Source organism: Polistes fuscatus, unplaced genomic scaffold, assembly GCF_010416935.1.
Source record: "Polistes fuscatus isolate 324 unplaced genomic scaffold, CU_Pfus_HIC Scaffold5, whole genome shotgun sequence".
Taxonomy (NCBI): domain Eukaryota; kingdom Metazoa; phylum Arthropoda; class Insecta; order Hymenoptera; family Vespidae; genus Polistes; species Polistes fuscatus.
In genome coordinates, this window is record NW_025113129.1 from 296,270 (window position 1) to 318,567 (window position 22,298).

Genomic DNA, 22,298 nt, shown 5'->3' on the forward strand with positions numbered 1-22,298 from the left:
TTATTGTCAATATACAGGCAGGTAGCATACTTAGGTGTGAATGTTTATTTAATTTATCAAAAGATTAGCGAAGATATCGGCATTTATGAAGACTTGCCTAGTTACAATGATGAAACAGATTTTAAAGATAATGAAAAAATTTTTGAAAAATGTGAAAAATTGATAAAAGAAGTTAGCGAACTTAAATTACAACTAGAAAACACCCAAAAAGTTAAGGAAACTTTAGAGGTTAACTTATCTTCTTTGCGTAAAACAGCAAAGGCTGAAATTTCACGTAAAGATAGAATGATAGCCGAGCTTAGGAAGCAAGTTGACGATATGACTTTTAGGAAGGGTCATTTTAATAAAATGTGAAAGATTGTAACAAATCAGTGCAGCAATTATCTGAAAAAAACGTACACTGAGAATGAGAAAACTTTGATGCCGAAGTTAGCAAATTTTAATTCAAATAACGATAAATATGATCCGGTTGCCAGTAATTCTTCTGAAACAAATTTTCGACATTTTGAAAGCGTTAATTTTAATCAACTAAATGAGGATCAAGCAGAAGATTACGAGCATTTAAATAATCAATTTTGTAATACAAAGTATCATTCTAAAAAGTTACCAGTACCTCATACTGCTAGTACTACTGTTTATACAGAACGTTGCCGTAAGAAGATAATAGAAGAAGAAGAATAAGAAGAAGAAGAAGAAGAAACAAAATACACATATTAATATCGATGATAAAGAAAATCATTCATACCCTAGTATACTGAATTCAAATGTGGATGATACAATTTCAGAAAATAAAGAAGTTGTATGTAATTTTATTGATAAAACTAATATTTCTGATGAAGATGTATGTTTTGGATTTAAAATGGCGAGTAAAAAAAATAAATTAAATAGGAATTCTTATACAGAAAGAAATGTTAGGAGTAATAGGAAGTATGATAAAGATTCAAGATCACATAGCACATCTTATAGAAAAGAAAAAGAATATTATAAAAAATCTAGCAATGATCATAACAATTATTCCAAAGATAGTATCGAACATTATCGTGAAAAAGATAAATATAGTCATAAACGAAATAGATCATCTGTTTTGAAACATTCTGACAGAAAATATAAACATTATTATGAACGATACAACAAGGATTACAGAAATAAATACAGAGATAGAGACAGAAGACGAAGTTCTCAGGATAAAGAAGACAATGTTTCAATAACTTCTGACAGATCTTATAAAGATAAAAGTACACCTAATGAAAAATATGGTACTACGGATTTTCATTCGTCGAAAAGTAGAGGAAACAAATATTCTAGTTTACATGACACTAAATCTGTATTACATGAAAGAAGTATAAGTAAAATTAAGGAAAGAACGAATTATAAAACTGATGATAGAAAATATTCCAAACATAAAAAGTATGATAGGAACTCGGAAGATCGTGAAAGTACTCCTTGCGAAAGGAAAGGTAAAATAAACGAATTCAAAGCTATAAATGTTGTGAAAAAAACAAATGATTTTTAAATGAATCAATTAAAATACATAGTAATGATTCTTTGGAAGAAGGTAAAATTATATCTCCCATTAAATCTAATTTCAATAACGAAACAAATGATACAAAATTTATCTGGGAGAAAAATGTTAACGTAGAAACTCGTAAAGATTCTTTTAAGATTACTTTCAATCAATTCGAAGATAAGTTAAAGCCCGCTAACAGAGTGGATACGCGTACGTTTTTAACAAGAAAAGATAGGGAAAATGTAGGAGATAAAGAAAATATGCATCAGATTGGGAAAATTTTCGAACTCAATATTTGAAATTAATATGGGACGAAAAAGACAAAGGTTAAATTTATTCCATATATCAAAATTAATTCCAGCAATAACGGGAAATCCAAAAAAAAGAAAAAAAAAAAGAAAAAAAAGAGGGTTTTTGTTAATTGCTGATTTAGTTATAAAATAGTGTAAACTCCCCAGCACATAAGAACATAAGATTTCATAAGGCCGTTACTTCTAATAGCGGATAATTCTTAATAATTGTAATAACCCGTTACCATAAGACTCATAAGAAGGTTCATCATAACTAACATAAGAACCGACAAAACTGAACTAAACTCCTTCCTCTCCTAACTCCCTCCTTCCTCTCTTCTCTGGCCGTATTCTCCGAATCCCCTTTTATACTTTTCCATCGAACAACGAAGCATCGGCCTCTCTCCACGGGTGACGCGTACAGCCTCTGTTCCTCACACTTAATCTTAAAAATATCGATATCCTAAACAAACATCCGCACGCACTCACACTAGTGCAGGCGCCAACGTGCACGAACCCGCATAAGACGTTTACAATTGGCCAGTCCTGACGGTGACCGCCCTCGGTCACTAGACCATCACACATACATAAAGGCGCCACGTAAAATGAACATGAACATAAGGTTAATACATACATAAGAAGTACATGAATACAAATATAAGAATACAATCAAAATTAACATATAAATAAAAGTAATAATCTGAAAGAATAAAAATATAAGATAATCCATACATAAGAAATAGAATTACAAAATAAACACAAATGCAAGGCTAGTATAAAAGGTCCTAAAAATGCTGATATAAAAGGGTCTAAAGATTAAATAAACGCATACATAAGAAATAAAATCAATCGGATACAATATTTCTCTCTCCTTTTTTCTCTCCTTTTTTTTTCTTTTTTTCGATCTAATCAATAACTAAAATAATATTCATTCTTACAAACATGAAGCGAGATGCGATTTCAGTGATAATCTTAAAAAGGAAACGAAATGAAACATAATACAATTGAGTTTTAATCATAAGGATAAAGTATACTAAATATAAACTCTTAACTGTCGGTACACTATTTTTGAAGGAAATGAAATGAAACATAATACAATTGAGTTTTAATCGTAAGGATAAAATATACTAAATTTGATCTTGAGATTCTTCTCTTGTCTCTCTATTCTTTGGCCTATTCCGTTCCTCGCCAGGGACTCATTTTACAATATTCCCATGTTCCCTGATACGGTCTTTGAGATATTTGGAAGCTTCTTATATCGGCAACTACATATCTATCGTTTCGTAATCTTTTTATAACTTCGTACGGACCCCAAAATTTTGGTATCAGTTTTTTTCCAATCCCTACAGTGCTATCAAAATCACCGACATTAAATTCTGACCGTATCTTATGATGGCGTTTATCATAATACCTCTTGTTATAATTTTGCTTCTCAGCCATTCTATCTTCGGCCTTATTCCTAATTGCTTTTAAATCGCGTTCGCTTATTGTGACTTTATTTAACGCGCGGTAATCGACGCACATCCTATTCTTACCGTTTTTCTTTTTGACTAACACAATAGGGGACGCGTAATCCGATTCGCTCAGTCGAATTATTCCTCTTTCTAGCAAATCTCCTATTATTTCCTTAACTTGGTTTTTCTCGACAAACGATAAGCGACGGGGAGATAAATGAAATAGCTTATGCACTTGTAATGTTAATTTCGGCTCCATGCTTATTCTAGGTTTTTCCGGACGAGGTGCATCTAAGTAATTTACCTTTAAGATTTCCTTTAATTCATTTTGTTTTTCCACCGCGATTTCGGGATTAATGTCTAATTCGGTAGTTTGATTATCGGTGGAATCATTTATTTCTATATTCATAATCTGATCTATCACTACCTCTTCTTCCGTGCGCCTATCTTTTCTGCTGAAAACTAATCTACATTCTTTTAATGCGTCGCGACCTAAAATAACGGAGTTCACCATTGTAGTATCCGGTACTACCAACAGACGAGTGTCAACCCTTTCGCCGTCATCTAATTTTAAACTAACTCGTATCGAGCTGTGTACCTGCAGACGACTATGATTAATACCATAATATTCACTTCCGAGTTCCGGCGCAGGGTCGATCGGTCCCATCACTAACCCTTTCTTTATGAAACTCACGGGGCTGCCGGAATCCAATAAGGTGTCTAAAACTAAGATGTAGTGTATATTGTCTGAATCGACATCATAAGTTATCTTCCTGATGTAGTTGTCATCGGTGGTCAAGTTCCTGGTGACGCCGTGGACTTCGCCGCCCTTCTCCGGGCATTCTGGTCTAAGATGTCCATGTTTACCGCACTTGTAGCAGCTGCCTCTTTCCCTCTTCGGACGAGGGCAGTTTCCCGCAAAATGTCCTGTCTCTCCACAGTTGAAGCATCTGGCATAATTTTCCTCCGACGGCCTCTTATGGTCGATCGGTTTTCTTTTCCTTCTCCCGTCGGCTGCCTTCCTTCGTATTTTGTAGGACTTCGAGGGCCCGTCGCTCGCACCCTTAACCCGGCGTATAGCGTAATACTTTCGAAAGCCATCAGCAACGACTCCTGGTCTCGGAAACCAATCATCCGGGCCTGGTTTCTTAATGCAATGTCTGGAATGCCGTCTATCGCATACTCCAAAATTTCTTGTTCTGGGAGGGGAATTCGGTAACCCAGAATCATTTTGTCATGTAGGTAATCTCTAAACGACTCGTTGCCGTTCCACCTACGTTCCTCAAACTGTCTTCTCAACGTGATAACACTTTGTCGCGAGCTAAACATCTTCCCTATTGCTGCTAATAATTCCTCATTCCATAAGTCACGAATTCGGGTTTTGAGTGAAACCATCGCAATGCTTTTCCCCTCAATTTTAGACTAATTATCATAACAATTTCGGTATCCCGAAGCTGGTGCATTCGTTGTATATAGCGCACTCGTCTCTCCCAGACGGTAAAGGTACCAACGCTTCCATCAAAAACGTTGATCATATCAGAGATTACAGTTAAGCTGACCTCGCGGTGTCGATCATTCACTCTTGGTCGTTGTTCCGTTGTTCCCCTGATTTGCTCAGTCTTACGCATAAGGTTTTCTACCTGCCGACGGAGACTTTCTACTTCGCCATCTTCGGTGGCCGGTGTTTCCAAGGCGGACGCTCCGTCGTCGTAAGTTGTATCTAAGATAGCTTCATCCCTCCAATGAGGTTCAGCTAAATCTAATCTTGCCATAAGCTCGGCTTTAGTGCCGTACGTCGCCAAGCCTCGAGCGCGTAACATTTCTCCTAGCTCGGTTACTGTAAGTTTGCGGGTTGTTGCCATGTTTCTTAATTTTCGTAGACAGTTTCAATGCAAACGTTTTCTAAATTTTTTAGACTTTAAATGTTAAGTCACTCAAGAACGAAAGTTCACCAATAACTTCACTAATAACGTAATAGATTCAATCCCACTTTTCATAACACACGCGCGAATCGCAAATTTCTAATTTAGCGAGTTTGAATCCCACTTCTGAAATTTGTAAACTCCCCAGCACATAAGAAAATAAGATTTCATAAGGCCGTTACTTCTAATAGCGGATAATTCTTAATAATTGTAATAACCCGTTACCATAAGACTCATAAGAAGGGTCATCATAACTAACATAAGAACCGACAAAACTGAACTAAACTCCTTCCTCTCCTAACTCCCTCCTTCCACTCTACTCTGGCGTATTCGCCGAATCCCCTTTTATACTTTTCCATCGAACAACGAAGCATCAACCTCCTTCCACGGGTGACGCATACAGCCACTGTTCCTCACACTTAATCTTAAAAATATCGATAACCTAACAAACATCCGAACGCACTCACACTAGTGCAGGCGCCAACGTGCACGAACCCGCATAAGACGTTTACAATAGTTATATTATTTGTACATTATTCATAAGAAAATGTAAACATTTTCTCCTTCGGGAGGGGAGATGTAAAGAAATATTCTTTAATTGATTTACCGCGCTAGTCGAAATCATTGGTACGTACCTGACATACAAGTCAGCTGATGTAAAAAGAGGGGGAATAAATAAGAAGAGAATTGCGAGAGCAGTCGCGAGCGTTTACTTGAGTAGTAGGAACGATACGGTTTATAACGAACACTAAATGTCGTTTCACAATAGCCACGGGGAAGAACAGTTTTCAGATAATTTCATTAATTTATGAGTTATTTCTAATTTTAAGACAAATTCATTCAATAGAGATCGCATAAATATAGACATTATAAAAATAGAATAAAAATGTACCATTGAAATCACCAAGAAATATATTAAGGTTTCCAATTAAAGGGTAAGCTTTAGGTCCCGAAAATTTTTTACCATGTTATACTCACGAAATCTATTTATTATATATTTCAGAACATAGAATAACATTATTATTATTGCTGTTGAAACACTAACTTTATTTATATACCACATGTTTAGTTAAACAAATAGAAAATTATAAAACAAGCAAAAATAGTTTTAAAATACAACTGGGCCCTCTCTTGTAAGCAAAGAAGTGATATTAAGCTTAACCTCCGCAGCGAATTCTTATATCTTTCGTGATTTAACAGAAACTAGAAAAGAATCGTCACACGGGGAACCTATTTAAGGGGTTATACGCAGTTAGAATTTTTAAAAAATCGATTTTTTTTTTTTTCATTTTCGGAATGTACATATATTTAAGTATATTCTCTAAAAATTTCAAATCGATCTGACAAATATTCTTCACTTCATGTAAGCTGCAAACAAAAATTTTTAACTATATGTAAACGTCTCTTTGAAACTTTAAACACGTTTAAGCAAGATAGAGATCATACTTTGTCCAGGCGTCAAGGAACCAGGTTAAACACGTATGGAAAAAATTAGACAAAAAGCTGTATTTTATCAATTCATTTATTCCGATACTTATTCGATACTAGTTTGCGTACTCGGAATGTATCATCTACGTAGTTTCTTACATTAGAAAAGAGAAGTTAATCGATGTTATAAACATAGTTTCTTCTTAAAGAAATCTTGTTTTTTTCCCTTCCCTCTATTTGACTTTGTATTATGCAAATAAATAATTACTAGTCAAACGAGATACATAAAATGAAAAGCAAGAAGAGTTTCGGTTAAAGGTCAGATTGAAATGACTTTATTTTGTATTATTATATAAGCGTTTCGATTAGTTATAATTATTCAAGATAAAATACTCAGTTTTTCTTATATTATTGAAATGTTAAATAAATGTGCTAGACAAATTTTCTTTTGATCGCACGTGTTTTAATCGTATGATATGTTATGTATTTCTATTACGTGTTTTATTTCACGTCTGTCTTGTATGATAATGATTCAATAGAAAATCATTAGAAAATTATTGTTACATAGAAACACAATAATCCAAGATCCAGTGGCCAGCATACTGCACGTAATTTACAAAAATCCAAATTTCGTTCAATCTTGCATACCTACTATAAATACATTAGGCGGAAATTAACTAAGCTCGGCGGCGGTCCATATAGCGTCACCCAGGTAGCACAGGTTCAAAATTTAAACCAACTTCAAGAGCTTTTTACCAAGACTATCGTCTAGATATTTTATTATTTACTAGTATTTTATGCAGAAAAAACGGCAGAAAATTGTGACGGTTTTTAAGCTATGGCAGACACTTATGGAAGTTCAAAAGAAATTAAATTTTAAATGTATTTTAATGAAATACGTTAATTCGTTATATCACGTTATATATTATAGTATTACTGGCCTACATTTTATACGGTAGACAATTTTTCCGGTAATAACATCCCGGAACACATCGAAACCTTATCTACAGCACGTGCATACGTATGTATATGAGTACTAAACTATATAGGGTCTTTTGCCTAATTCGACCACCTAAAGTATCTCGTTTATTTTGTACGATAGATAAAATGTTAGAGGACAAAAATATTCTGTCCAAAGACGCACATTATAGTGATAGGCCGAATTTTTTTTCAAGGTCATATTTTTCAAAATATAAAAGTCATCGTATTATTTTTTAAAGGAAAATATTTTTACAAAAATATTCTTATGAGTTAAAGAAAAATCGAATCCAACGACGTGAGAAATGTTGACTTTCAGATGACCTTTACTGAAAAATTTGTTAAAAGTTTGTCAGGAACTTCAATACGCTCTCCGAGGACGATAATAAAGAAACAAATACAATCAACGTCTAAGACACTCATATAAGCAAAAAAAAACTGGTTCGTATGTACTTATGTACGCACGTAAGAAGTTACATTTCTTTGGCCTACCAAAACGAATATAACCTCAATAACCTCAAAAATAACTTCAAAAAAAATAACTTCAAAGAAAAAAATAGCTTAAAGAAAAAAAATTTATTATTATTATTATTAATATTATTATTATCATTATTAATTTTTCTTATAACTTTTTAATTTGCCTTGTTTATTTTTTAATTAAAGTTAATATTATTATATTATTATTATGTCTAGACAAAAAATAAATTTCATATTTTTAGAATATCCTTTTCTGTATATCTTAAATTAATTTTATGTGTAGATAGAAAATTTTTTTTTTCAAATATGTATTCAATTTAATACACAAATAAATAATTAAAAAATAAAAAATCAGTAATTTAAAATTATATAAAATAAGTAATTTATTAGGAAAAATATTTAAATTTTAAATTTCGTCTTACAAAGAATACGTATTCAATTTTATATAGAAATAAATTTTTGTGAGGCAAAAATTAATATCAATCAATTATTCTAATTAATTTTATGGCGAGGCACAAAATTAATTCAATACTTTTCCTCTCGACTAAATAATAATAGTTTCTGTTAAAATGAATTATTGTTTTTCTTTTATTCAAGGTTTACTATTTTTGACAATAAATAAAAAAACGGCGTGTCATAAGCATCAAGATTCGATTTAAAAATGCCGCGCTTATACGTCGGTATAAATAGATATATACTCTCGACATTAGATGGCCAAAACGAAAAATGCTTGCTACCGAAAGAAAAAATCGTATACAGAACGCTCAGCTTTCGATGGCCAGGAAAAAAAAATACTCGTTATCGCCTAAACAAATAGAAAGGGGTCCGAAGATCCTTCGTTTGTGATTAGTACACACGGACGCTCGCACGCAACTAGCATACTAGCGCGCTCGCGTGATAAAACCGACAGAGGGGCAAGACTTGCTTTCCCCTACTCTTACAATTACTTTTACCACTCTTTCTCGCTTATTTTTGCAAATACGAAGATAAACCATACAGCATTTTTTATGTATTTTTTAATTCTCTAAAACTTTTGTTTGAAACTTTTTTGATTAAATGCCTAGATTCTAAGATAAGGCCATTTATCCATTTTTTACCCTTTTTCTTAAAAACTTGGGATCCTATTGCAAAAAAATTAGCACCATTCGATTCAGCGTCGTCGACCTATCCTTAGATCAATTTTCCCCGCTGTCATCAGAAATTCAGAAATTGGACCTGTTTGAGTGGACTAAGTAAATACGCATGTATATGAAAACTATACCATATAAAGCCAAAAGAGATCTTTTTTTTTTCTATTCTCAATAATACAGTATTATTGTATTTACTTGAAATAACATTCTTCTTTTTTGCAGCTTATACAGTAGCGGTTCTATGGCAAATATTTTTCTAGTATATTTTGGAACGTGGGTACAGAGTGCAACGTATATAGTGAACGTAATTAAATTTATAATTTTGTAAAGTTCTATTTAATTTCCTTTTTCTCTTTTTTTTCTAATTTTTATAAATTTAATTTTTTTTTAAATATGATTGGTTCAATTTACAAATTTGAATTTCATTTTTAACACGTTGAGTTCCACGTCAGTCACTGTCGAATAAACTGCTCTTTTTTTTACTAATATAAGTAACGCGCGCGTGGCCTGACGGTGATTTTCTTAAGAATTCGCGAAGCGCTCGACGTGTTGAAAAAATCAATTGAGTTGATTATAAAAATCCATTGTATGATGGAAATGATTCCGAAGATAACATTGATGGATAGAAAACATAAAATTTGTTATAGATATGAAAATATATTATTTCTTTATAGCGTAAACAACTCTTACTTTCTTTTATGAAATTCGTATTTTGCTTTAAACGAATAAAAAATACAAATACAAATTTCAATTATAATATTATTATCGTCATTATACTCTCATACTTACTATTGTTTATAGATAAGGTTTCGTTGTCTGCCGGGATGTTATTATTTTATTTTTTGATACCGTAGAACATTTCTACCGTATAAAATGTAGGCTCCTAATACTATAATAAATAACATAGAAAGTTTAGATAAGTTAAAATACATTTGATATTTGTTTTTTTTTTTGGCACTTTCAAAAGTGTTTTCTATAACTTAAAAACTTTCACAATTGTCTGCAATTATTTTTTTTTTTAATAATAATAATAGTAAAAAAAAAATATCGTAATGACAGTCTTGGTAAAATGCTCTTGAAGTTGGTTTGAATTTTGTAACTACGCTACCTAAGTGACACCATGTGGACCACCGCCGAGCTTTGTTAGTTTCCGCCTAATGTATAGTAATTATGAGAGATTGACTGAATGAATTTTTGATTTTGGTAAATTACATACCGTTTGATAACCACAGGCTCCCGTACTCTTACGTTTTTATGTAAAAATAATTTTCTAACGAATTTTTGTTGAATCATTATCAGACAAGATAGTGTAATAAAACACGTAACAGAAGTAAATAATAAATCGTTCAAAAATAGACGTGCTAGAAAAAGAAAACTTTGTCTTGCATATTAATTTAACATTTCAATAAGATAAGGAAAATGATGTATTTTTTTTCTCGAATTATTAAAACTAATCGGTACTCTTATATAATAATAATGGAAAATAAAGTCATTTCAATCTGACCTATAATCCAAACACTTCTTGCATCTCATTTAATGTATCTCGTTTATCCACTTTATTAGCATAATACAAAGTCAAACAGAGGGAAAGGAAAAAAAAGAAGATTTCTTTAGGAAGAAACTATGTTTATAACAATGATTAACTTCTTCTATTTATGTAAATTAGTATTATTACGCACGGTGTACGATCGGAATCGATCATAAACAAAAATCCATAGTAACTAAAAATCGATAGTTACTATGCGCCCACTAATCGACAGAGAGTTACTATTAACTAGCGTTCATAACCCCCACCACTCGACCGTCGAGTGAGAGCACCCTGCAGGGCTCATTACAAAGGACATTCGGTCTATTCTACCGCTGGACGCCTACGAGAACACTTGGAAACAAAATAATCGGAGACAACGAGCGAGAGGAGCATAGAAAGGAAAAGAGTTTATCTGTTAAGCGAATACGTCTTACAGATATTAAAACGACGGTGGTGGATCGCGGAGGCGATAGTATAACGACGATAGCGAGAGAGAGAGGCGATAATCCGTGAGAGACGTAGAGGCGATCACCCGGTGAGAGTCGTAGAGGCGATAACTCGGTGAGAGACGTAGAGGTGGTAACCCGGTAGTAGACGTAGAGGCGACAATTAACGGTGAGAAATATAATTTCCACCTCTTTCAACGAGATTACCCATCAGATTTAATCGTGACGAGAAGTTGATCACGGATATAGTCCGTGATCCATCGTCGTCCATTGTATTTGATAACAACCAGGGTTTTTTGCCGCAAGGCTTTTTCCCTGACGAGCCAATAAAGCATTGCACGTATTGGCTCAACCAAGTGTTTTATTTTATTCTAATTCACCCTTTCACCCTCCTCATAATTAGCTTAATCCAATCGCCGGAGGACTCCGTGTTTGAGGAATTTTGGCAAATACATTTTGGTGCATCCTGTGAGGTGTGAATTTTTGATTCCTGGTTTGATTGAAGCTGTTTAATCGGAATTGCCACTGAGAAAATCTAGTTCCTGAACATACACGCTGCCACGTCGAACTAATCATCACAAAGGATTCGGATAGGAGATAAGTAGATTTCATCATTTGTGCATACGCTTATGCGTATCCACTTCAAACATTATCAAATATTCTATATAAAATTACGTCTTCGAACCCCGTAGAAGCTCGGAATTTCTAATATAAATTTCATTATTTTCTCTTATCTTTCTTACTAAATTGTTATATTAAAATCGGAAACAACTAGTCGATTCATTTTCAAAATTTATCCAAAGTAACGTATATTAGTAAAACTTGAAAATCGCCTTGTTTTCGGACAAAGAGCGACAACAGTTTCCACGGTTACATCGCTTAGCAATGATACTTTCTTTCAAACATAAGACTAGTCAACGAAGAAATCGTGACATCAGTAGAGCCGATAGATAAGGGACACCCCCCCCCCTTTTTACCAATTCACAGTTCAGGATCGTAACCGCGTGATCGGAAACCCGACGCATTATAATAAAAATTTATATATTAAAATATTCACATTCAACGTAATTTATATTATTCCGTCTTCGAAAAGTAAGATAATTAACGTCGATACAAAATGGAATCGGTAAAACGTCTTGGACGGGAACGAAAGATTTTCAAGGGCCGATTAACTTATTTAGAAAATTTGGTCAGGGAAGGGAATTCAGAGACGGACGAATTAATAGATCGCTATGAACGTATTACTAAACAAATAAACGAATACAAACAATCGCATCGAGGGTGTATAGATTTCGGCCCTGACGAAGACGAGGAATTTGACGATTTAGAGGATCTTTTTAACCGATATCATTCAATCGGATCTACAATTAAAAAAAAGAGAACATCCGCGGCTAACATCGCGAACGAGAGCAGCATAACGTCAAATCAGACTAGTACGACCGAACGGCAAATTAAATTAAAACGAATCGAGATACCTTGATTCGATGGAAAATTAGAAGAATGGTTAGCATTTAAGGAGGATTTTTTAACTCTGATAGACGCGCGGACCGACATATCCGACTTAGAAAAACACGCGTATCTTCGAGATGCATTACATGGTTGTGCACTCGAAGTAATTAAATTATATTCAGGAGACGGGTCGAATTATCAACTCGCATGGGAAACATTACTCGAAAAATACCATAGAAAACGCGTACTTCTAGCAAGACTTCTCGACGCGATTTTCGATTTAAAACGTTCCGAGGACAATTCGGCAATAGGAATTCAAAAACTCATAAGAGATACAGAGGCATATTTCAATATGATCGATTCATTTAACGAGCCTCATGCCCTACAAGTGCGCATTATCGAGCGCCTTTTGCCTCATAGCGTTCGGGAAGAATGGGATCGACAACTCAATTCGGACGATTACCCTACCCGTAAAGAACTTTATAAATTTCTGAAAGAGATAGACCATCGATATAGTGCATCAGAGAAGCTAACTACGGATATTAAAGACCAGCCCCGCGAAAAACGTAAAAGCACCGAATCGACCGTATTACGACCGCGAAAACGACCGATAACAAGATCTACCCGTACATTTCTCACGGATATTACACAAAAATGCACCCTTTGCAAAAGAGATTATCACCCAATATATTGTTGTCGTCGATACGGACGCATGACACCGCGCGAGCGATGGACGGTAGTAAAGGCTCGGAAATTATGTCCAATTTGTTTAAAAAAACATGAAGGAAACTGTCAAGGTTCACGTTGTCAGATTTGCTGTTCGATTAAAGGTCGGGGTGAATAACAGTTGAGACGAAGTAGTACAAAATATGGATCATATATTTTATCAAAACACAAGAAAATAGAACAAAATACAAGTAAAAAAATCTCCCTTTATATATATATCGTCGCACTTAAGGTTTAAACACTTACTGACTTCAGGCTTATTATAAATTATTCGTACTTATGCATCTATCTCTGTATATCACTCTTTATGTAGCTCTCTATATAAGCCTATATAACTTTCAATATTACCCCTTATTCCGGTCAGGTGTCCGTCTCTTATACCCCGCACATAGTGGGAGGGGAAGGACTCTCTTTATCCTACAGGGCGTTTCTTATTAAATCACAGATTCCCTATTGGTCATCAATATTTCTTTCTTTTAACGCCTGTAACGCCTTAGCGAGAGAGTATCTTTCACAGCTATCGGAATTTTACCTGTTTAAACTTGCATTTGTTTACATAAGGGGGAACGAGCATGAGACCCTTTCTTTTGAGGAGACCGAATATCTTAGAATTATTTCTATCGCCTGAAACCTAAGCTTTTAGAAAATATTACCTATTTATTTTGGTTTTTCTTTAGATTATCAACACCTTTAGAATTCTTTATTCCCATAGAATTCCTATACAAATAATTTTTATCTCTTGCGGTAGGCTGCTCGGTTCGGCGTAATGTGACACACTCCCACCATTGAGATGGCTAACACATGGCCTATCTCATTCCTTTATTACTTTACATTACGCTACAAAGGATACAGAATAAAATTTAATCATAACTTAACCTATCTGGTTTTTTCGATACTCTTCTGCTCCTAATCATACGGCAATCGTTTATTCCGTCGCAATGTTTCGGAGAACTTAAAGAATTATTTTTCTCATAACTGTTTACAATAATCGCTTCTATTCGAGACTCATTTGAGTCTGATTTTAACTCAAGTGGATAGACCCTTTGTATGGGTCGAACCAAACTAACCGTCGCAGTATTTAAATGAACGACCCTTACTTTGTCGTCCTTTCCGTAAATAAGTTTCTCTACGCGGGCTAGTGGCCAAACTATCCTTTTCTTATTTTCGTTTTCTATCAATACAATATCTCCCACTTTTATGCTACGGTTTTCTCTTTTAACACCCTTACGATGTATTAACGCTCCGAGATATTCAGTACGAAACCGACGTCGAAGACCTTCTTTAATTTTGGCTCTGTAATTATAACGTTTCGCAAAGTCGCATTTTTCAACTCTATCCAAGTCTAAAACACCGATTTCTTTAGTGTCTTGTAAAAACATAGACGGGGTCAGTGGTACGAGGTCTTGCTTATTTTCCAATAGAAAAGTTATTGGTCTACTGTTGTATTTGCCAAAAATTCCTCCTACGTGGAGTCCTCCGGCGATTGGATTCAGCTAATTGTAAGGAAGGTGAAAGGGTAATTAAAACAAAATAAAACACGTGGTTGAGCCAATGAAAATGCTAATGCTTTATTGGCTCATCAGGGAAAAGCCTTACGGCATAAAAACCCTGTTTGAATATTATATTACGTTAAAATGATGATCAACCACGGATAAACCCGTGGTTAACTTCTCCTCTCTCTACCAGCGGTCACCTACGGGCAAAGCACGTGGTGCCGCTCCTCTCGTTTATCCGTTCAGATGATTGGTACCAATAAAGAACTTTCTTACCGTTTCGTATCGCCTCTCCCTTTCTTTATCGTTAATTACCGCCTCTGCGGTCCGTCACCTTTCTATCGTCGACCCTGGGATGTGATCGCACTACCCCTGGGATGTTGAATCGTCTACTAATGTTTGTTGGAAAAATGAAGTATTCTCTTAAGCGTCTAGCGAAAGACTAGAACGAATGTCCTCGATAATGGGCCCAGCAGGGCGCGCACACGCTCGGCGCCGAGTGGTGGGGATACGATCGCTAATGTCGGACTAAGGGCGCGTTTTACAAAATGTTACTTTCTCTCTCACGATCGATTCCGATCGTACATACTCCCCCCGTTGAGAGGGTACCGATCAACAATATTCTCGCCCGATGTGATTATGGCGGGTTAACCCATTTTAAGTTACAATGTTTAGTCGTAGAATCGCTTGATACAATCAAAACGTCGCTGGCCAGTCGACTTTGCGTCTTACACATTTATACAAATATCGTTTCTTCAAATCATGCGTGAACATTACGTCTGACGTTTACTTACGAAGTAATTTAACTATTGTTTAATAAAGGGCACACAGTGGTGGCATTACGCTTGATGGTTCCGTGTATCGTTTTCACGATTACGACCCGAACTACCTCGTCCTCTCCAGGGTGCACGTCGGTGATCCGTCCCAGTTGCCATCTCATGCAGGGTTGATTCTTGTCGATGAGAATGACAATCATACCCTCCTCGAGCTTATACTTGAATTTGTCCATTTCTGACGTTCCTGCAGCTCGCGCAAATATTCAATGTGCCATCGTCGCCAGAAATCCTGCCGCACCTTCGTGATGTGTTTCCATGAGGATAGCCGATTGGATGGAACATTCTCATAATTTTCCTCCGGTAACATATTAAGTGGTTTTCCAACTAAAAAATGAGCAGGTGTTAGTGCTGTCGTATCGTTTGGATCTGATGAGATGGGGCACAACGGTCGCGAGTTCAAGATGGCTTCAATCTCTACAGCGAAGGTATTCAACTCTTCGTACGTGAATAAAGTTTCTCCTACAACTCGTTTGAAATGATTTTGAACGATTTGACGGCAGCTTCCCACAGACCTCCGAAGTGGGGTGAGAGTGGGGGGTTGAAATGCCACGATATTCTTTGGTCGGTCGCGAAATTGTGGATCTTCGTCTTACATTCGTCGGAATTGATTAAGCATATAAATCCTTTAATTGATTGTTCGCCCCAACAAAGTTAGTACCGTTATCCGAATACACATGGGCCGGAATGGCTCTTCGTCCCGTAAAACGCCGGAAGGCAGCGAGAAATGCGTCTGTTGACAAATCACTAACTAATTCGATATGCACGGCCTTTATGCACATGCAGACAAAGATGCACCCGTATATCTTAACGCGACCTTAATTACGATATTTCTTCTCTTTCGCGTAGAGGGGACCGAAGAAATCTACTCCAATATGTGAGAACGCGATGTTTTCTTGGACGCGAGCTTTCGGTAGATCGCCCATTTTATACTGAATACCTGACGCGCGGAATCAATGCAGCGTACGCAATTACGTATGATTTTTCGCACTTGATTCTTGCCATCTAGAGTCCAAAATCGTTGTCGCATAGCATAGAGGGTAGTTTGTATGCCGGCGTGGAAATTCTGTTCATGGAACTTTCGAATGAGAAGATCGGTCACATCGTGTCGAGATGGTAATAGTATTGGACATTTCTCCTGGAACGGTAAATTCGCGTTTCTCAGTCTACCTCCTACACGAATCAAACCCGTTTCGTCAATGATTGGATTTAGCGCGGCGAGTCTCGTAGTCTTAATTTCCCCTGTATCGATCAATTTTTTCTTTTCGTCTCGAAATTGTTCGTCTTGGACGAGTCTTAATATCTGTAGTTCTGTGTCGATTATTTCCGCGGTCGAGATTTCTCCCCGGTATAAGTTTGTTTTAATCCATCTTCTGCATCGTGCTATAGTTTTTAATAGTCGCGTGTAACTGGAAAATCGTTGAAATATGCTTCCCGGTTCGATACGCGTCATGAATACCGAGAGTTTTTTAATTTCAGGCAATTCATCTATCTTTATTTCAACCTGAGTTGGCCATTCGGACTCCGGTCGTCTGAGCCATGAAGGACCGTGAAACCACGAATCATTTTTTATAAATTCGCGAGGAAGTTGTCCGCGAGATAATGCGTTCGCGGGATTGTTTTCCGTTCGTACGTGCCGCCACGTGATTCCTACACAAATGTCTTGGATTTCGCGTACGCGATTCGCCGCGTATAGTTTCAATGTATTAGATGATCTCTTTAGCCACCCCAATACAATCATAGAATCGGACCAGAAAATTATCTTATTCGGTTTCAATCCGCACGATGTCCGAACTTCTCTATATAATCGAGCAAGTGTCAACGCTCCACATAATTCTAATCGCGGTATGGTCGTGTCCTTGAGCGGAGCCACGCGGCTCTTAGCGCATAACAATCGTACGTGTATATTACCGACTCGATCTCGCGATCTCACGTATAAACTACCACCGTATCCTACTTGACTCGCATCGCAAAATCCGTGAATCTGTAATTCGCTATAATTATCGGCAGTCAGCCGCCTTTCGATCGTTAAGTTATCAACTAGTGTTAATTGTTCCGCGAACTTTATCCAGGAGGAATGTAATACGTTGGGTACCGATTCGTCCCAATCGACCTTGGTTTTCCAGCAATCTTGTATCAAGATTTTGGCTGTTAACACGATGGGTCCTAATAATCCGAGTGGATCATAGATTTTTGCGATCTCCGACAGAATCCGTCGTTTCGTCGTTCTTTCGCGAAGATCTATAGGCGCGACTGAATAAATTAAATGGTCATGATGGGCGTTCCATGAAATTCCAAGGGTTTTTAGAACCGGGGTTTCTCCGGAGAAGAATTCGACATCGACGTTTTTCATCTCTAACCCTTCGAGGATTGTTCGGTAGTTGGAAGCCCATTGGCGCATGTGAAAACCGCCTCGTTTTAATATCTCGATAGTCTGATCGCGTATCTTCCTTAACGTCTCAATATCGTTAGTTCCCGTGATAAGGTCGTCAACGTACAAATCTCTATTTAGAATTTCGGCTCCGATTGGGTATTTAGCGCCTTCGTCTTTCGCGAGTTGTTTTATAGTCCGGATGGCGAGAAAAGGAGCTGATGCTACACCGAATGTGACCGTGTTGAGCTCGAATGTCCTAATCTGGTCGTTGTGAACCCAAAATATACGCTGATATTGCCGATCGTCCGGATGTACCCACACCTGACGATACATTTTCTCTATATCCGCGGTCAACACATATCGATACGTGCGAAATCGTAATAAATGTTCGACTAATGTGTCCTGTATCGTGGGTCCGACTAGCAATGTACTATTGAGGGAGATTCCCTGGATATTTTTCGCGGAAGCGTCGAATACGACTCGTACCTTTGTCGTCGTGCTGGTTGATTTGATGACGGCGTGGTGGGGGAGATAGCAGCCTCCGATCGGGTCGTCTCCTATTAGTGACATATGTCCTAATGTTATGTATTCTCGCATTGTACGCTCGTATTCGTTCCGAAGTTCGGGGTTCGTGTTTAATTTTCGCCAAAGACTGTGGAAGCGACGCAAAGCTATATGGCGTGACTCGCTATAATCGTGTCCCTCTTCGCGGAAAGGTAAACGCACTATATACCGTCCCGTTTCGTCGCGTTTCGTATTTTTCTCGTAGTGTTTTTCGCATTCTACCTCCGTCATAATCTCCGTTCGGGTCGCGATCGCGTCCTCAATTAGCCAGAATTTTTCCAATTGATCTCTCAACTCGGTCGTCGCGAAAAATGCGGTCTTTCTCTTTTGTTCGTCCGACTCTATTCCGCCGACGACTACCCAACCTAAACGTGTTTTTTGGAGTATCAAATCGCCGCGCTCTCGCGATAGGTGAAATTGCCCAACGGACATGAGGGATAACGTGGCTCCGGAACCTATCAAGATGTCGACTGGTCGCGGCAAATGGAACTGAAGGTCTGCTAATTTTCGATTAGTCGGAATTTTGAAGAGTTCGCGTGGAAAGACTTCGCTCGGAACTTGATCAGCTATTTTGGGAACGATGAGCAATGAAAGATTCCGTTTGTATCGGTTATCTAGTGATTGGATTGTTATCTCAATAACACCTGTTGAATGAGTGTGTGTATCGTTGATGGCATGTATGGGAATTGAATACGGCCTAATCGGTAAGTTGAGTTCCCTCGCTACGTCTTCGGTAATGAAATGCGCCGCTGCACAGGTATCTAATAATGCGCGGCACTGTCTATATGTTCCGTCTCCCCTTTTTACGCGACACATTGCACTCATAAGTAATTGATTCGGTATATTTCGCGCGTTAACATGGAAAATTGGTGTTAGTCATATTGAATTACGGTCGGTCTGGGACACAGTCGCGGTTGATTCCTGCTTCGGAGACATGCTTTCAGGTTTCTTCGGTAGATTATTGATATCGGCCCGATGTAATGACGTGTGATGTGGTTTACGACAAATTTGACAACTCGAGGATCGACAAGCTCCCTGATGTTTCCCTAGACAATTTACACATAACCCATACCTTCGTATCACCGCCCATTTCTCGCGCGGCGTCATCCGACTGTATCGACTGCAGCGGAATAATTGGTGGGAGTCTCTTCTACAAATGACACATTTCGACGTCATATTGGTGAGGAACGTACGTGTGGGTTGTATATTTTGTCGTTTCCGCGGGTGTAGTGTTGTCGGCGCGATAGCTTTACGTTTTTCGTGGGGTTCGTCTCGCGTAGACCTGGGCATGCCCGATGATGCAAGGTTACGTAGTTCGATCTCATTTAGAAATTCGTCCATTTCCTCGAGGGTTGGGTATTTATCTGAATTAAGTTGCCGATCCAACTCCTCTCGAACGTTAGGGGTTAAAAGTCGCTCGATGATACGAACTAGAATGGCGTGGGGCGCGTTGAATGAATGGATCGTTTGAAAATGAGCTCAGATCGTATTTCTGAGTTTCGTTACTCCTAATGCCGACTTATCTGCTGCATATACTAAATCTAGCGCGGTGTCGAGGTATCTCGCCAGAATGACGCGATTCTGATCATATGTTTTCAATAGTGTTTCCCACGCCTTCTTGTAACACGATCCGTTTGCTGGAAATGACTTGACCGTCTCGAACGCGTCGCCCTTCAGGGAGTCTCGGAGATAGGTGTGTTTCTCTAAATCAGACATATCGGTTCGCGCATCTACCAAGGTTAAAAAACCATCCTTAAACGAAAGCCATTTTTCTAGGTCTCCGTCAAATTGCGGTATCTCAATACGTCGTAATTTAATCTGTCGTTCTGCGGTCGTGATGTTACTCGTAGCCGTGCTGGCATCGCTCGCGATATTAACCGTGGATGGGTTGCTCGCGTCCAATGTCCTCCTGATTGCGTGATATCTATCTAAAAGCTGGTCTAAATCACCGAACTCTTCCTCCGTATCACTATCTATACATTCCTGATGTAATTGTTCGTATGTATCTACTTGATGAGTTATACGTTCGAGGCGAGATGATATCTCGTCCGGATGTAACTTTCCTTCTTCAATTGCCTTTTCTAAATATGTTAACCGCGCCTTCAACGCCGCTCGTGCCCGACTGAGTTGGTTTCGTTCCATTTTGTACCGATGTTAATTGTTTTATTCTTCGAAAGCGGACTAATTAATTTATGGCAAGGCAAAGAATCGATATATGAAATTTTATAATAGCGCGCTGGGTTCCCGATCACGCGGTTACGGTCCTGAGCTGTTAATTGGTAAAAAAGGGGGGGGGTCCCTTATCTATCGGCACTACCGACGTCACGATTTCGTCGTTGCTTAGTCTTATGTTTGAAAAAGTATCGTTGCTAAGCGATGTAACCGTGGAAACTGTTATCGCGCTCTTTGTCCGAAGACAAAGCGATTTCGGAACCAAGAATAACGATTTTACTAATAAAACGTGTTATTTCCGATGAATTTAAAATAGAATTGTATGAATCGATTCCTATTTTTTATTATAATAATTTGGTAAGAAAGATGAGACAGTGAATACTTATATTAGAAATTGCGAACTTCTAAGGGGTTCGAAGAAGCAATTTAATGTGAAATATTTATTAATTTTTTAAAAAGCGGATACGCATAATGAGCGTATGCAGAAATGATTGAATCTACTTATCTTTTATTCCGAATCTTTTGTAACAACTAGCTCGACTGGATAGCGAGGGTGTTCATGAAGTAGATGTTCTCAACCTCGTTGTTCTTGAATCCATTGTACTCAATCTACTGCTACCAGATACGCAGATTCGCTCAAACCAGAGATCAGGAATTCAGACCTCACAGGAGGCACCAAAATGTATTTGCCAAAAATTCCTCCTACGTGGAGTCCTCCGGCGATTGGATTCAGCTAATTGTAAGGAAGGTGAAAGGGTAATTAAAACAAAATAAAACACGTGGTTGAGCCAATGAAAATGCTAATGCTTTATTGGCTCATCAGGGAAAAGCCTTACGGCATAAAAACCCTGTTTGAATATTATATTACGTTAAAATGATGATCAACCACGGATAAACCCGTGGTTAACTTCTCCTCTCTCTACCAGCGGTCACCTACGGGCAAAGCACGTGGTGCCGCTCCTCTCGTTTATCCGTTCAGATGATTGGTACCAATAAAGAACTTTCTTACCGTTTCGTATCGCCTCTCCCTTTCTTTATCGTTAATTACCGCCTCTGCGGTCCGTCACCTTTCTATCGTCGACCCTGGGATGTGATCGCACTACCCCTGGGATGTTGAATCGTCTACTAATGTTTGTTGGAAAAATGAAGTATTCTCTTAAGCGTCTAGCGAAAGACTAGAACGAATGTCCTCGATAATGGGCCCAGCAGGGCGCGCACACGCTCGGCGCCGAGTGGTGGGGATACGATCGCTAATGTCGGACTAAGGGCGCGTTTTACAAAATGTTACTTTCTCGCTCACGATCGATTCCGATCGTACAACTGTTAATTATAGCTTCGCAGTCGAATAGTACGATCATCATTTCTTCGTAATTTAAAGAGGATCTGCGTAAAGTTCTTCGTAGTAGACGTCTCGGTAACAATACCGCGGGGCGAACGAAGCCTAAAGGATCAAAAACGCGGTGTGCTAACGCTAGGATGTTTCGTTTCGTTACTTTGGCTTCGCGAAACTGACTTTATACTCCCACC

At 37.6% G+C, this 22,298-nt stretch overlaps 2 protein-coding genes and 1 long non-coding RNA gene across 3 annotated transcripts; 1 reads left to right on the forward strand and 2 right to left on the reverse strand.

Moving 5' to 3' along the window:
• Positions 1-420: 420 nt before the first annotated feature.
• LOC122521990 (GATA zinc finger domain-containing protein 14-like) lies at positions 421-2,617 on the forward strand. Its single transcript, XM_043642751.1, has 3 exons — positions 421-652; positions 840-1,457; positions 2,541-2,617. Exons 1-3 carry the CDS (start codon positions 421-423, stop codon positions 2,615-2,617), a joined length of 927 nt encoding a protein of 308 aa, XP_043498686.1.
• Positions 2,618-15,800: 13,183 nt separating this feature from the next.
• Positions 15,801-19,940, reverse strand: LOC122521991. The gene is made up of 4 exons (XM_043642752.1): positions 19,793-19,940; positions 19,490-19,645; positions 16,637-19,348; positions 15,801-16,078 (listed from the first exon to the last, which is right to left on the reverse strand). The coding sequence occupies exons 1-4, from the start codon at positions 19,938-19,940 to the stop codon at positions 15,801-15,803; spliced, it is 3,294 nt and encodes a 1,097-aa protein (XP_043498687.1).
• A 1,175-nt stretch (positions 19,941-21,115) lies between these two features.
• LOC122522208 lies at positions 21,116-21,927 on the reverse strand. Its single transcript, XR_006305009.1, has 2 exons — positions 21,781-21,927; positions 21,116-21,504 (listed from the first exon to the last, which is right to left on the reverse strand). It is a non-coding gene; the product is annotated as an uncharacterized LOC122522208 (long non-coding RNA).
• Positions 21,928-22,298: the final 371 nt, after the last annotated feature.